This window comes from Penaeus monodon, chromosome 15 (genome assembly GCF_015228065.2).
Source record: "Penaeus monodon isolate SGIC_2016 chromosome 15, NSTDA_Pmon_1, whole genome shotgun sequence".
Classification (NCBI taxonomy): Eukaryota; Metazoa; Arthropoda; class Malacostraca; order Decapoda; family Penaeidae; genus Penaeus; species Penaeus monodon.
In genome coordinates, this window is record NC_051400.1 from 13,606,031 (window position 1) to 13,606,300 (window position 270).

The 270-nt window shown below is 50.0% G+C and overlaps 1 protein-coding gene across 1 annotated transcript in view; it reads right to left on the reverse strand.

Moving 5' to 3' along the window:
* LOC119581756 (endothelin-converting enzyme 2-like) overlaps window positions 1-270 on the reverse strand; it is a 106,974-nt gene that overhangs the window by 5,027 nt on the left and 101,677 nt on the right. Inside the window, exon 13 of the mRNA XM_037929889.1 lies at window positions 25-163. Within this exon, the coding sequence (XP_037785817.1) occupies window positions 25-163 (139 nt within the window). The remainder of the gene's footprint in view (window positions 1-24; window positions 164-270) is intronic.

Consider the following 270-nt stretch of genomic DNA (forward strand, 5'->3'; position numbering starts at 1 on the left):
TCGTCCGCGCCCCGTGAAACCCACCTGGTACGTCTGTCTAACGGCGTCGACTTCAGAGGCGGTGTCATAGGCCGTCCTCTTGACAACTGCGTCCGTCTCCCTTGACACTTCCATTGTTGCCGCCGCTATGCAGTCTGCCAGTCCTCGAAGATTGTCCAGCGACCTACAGATAAAGTTTTAAACGCGAGATGAAATTTCTACAAAATAATGTGGGAAGGAGCTTGTTATGGGTTATGTTAATTTGGGTGTAGTTTCTCTCTCGTTCGCTTT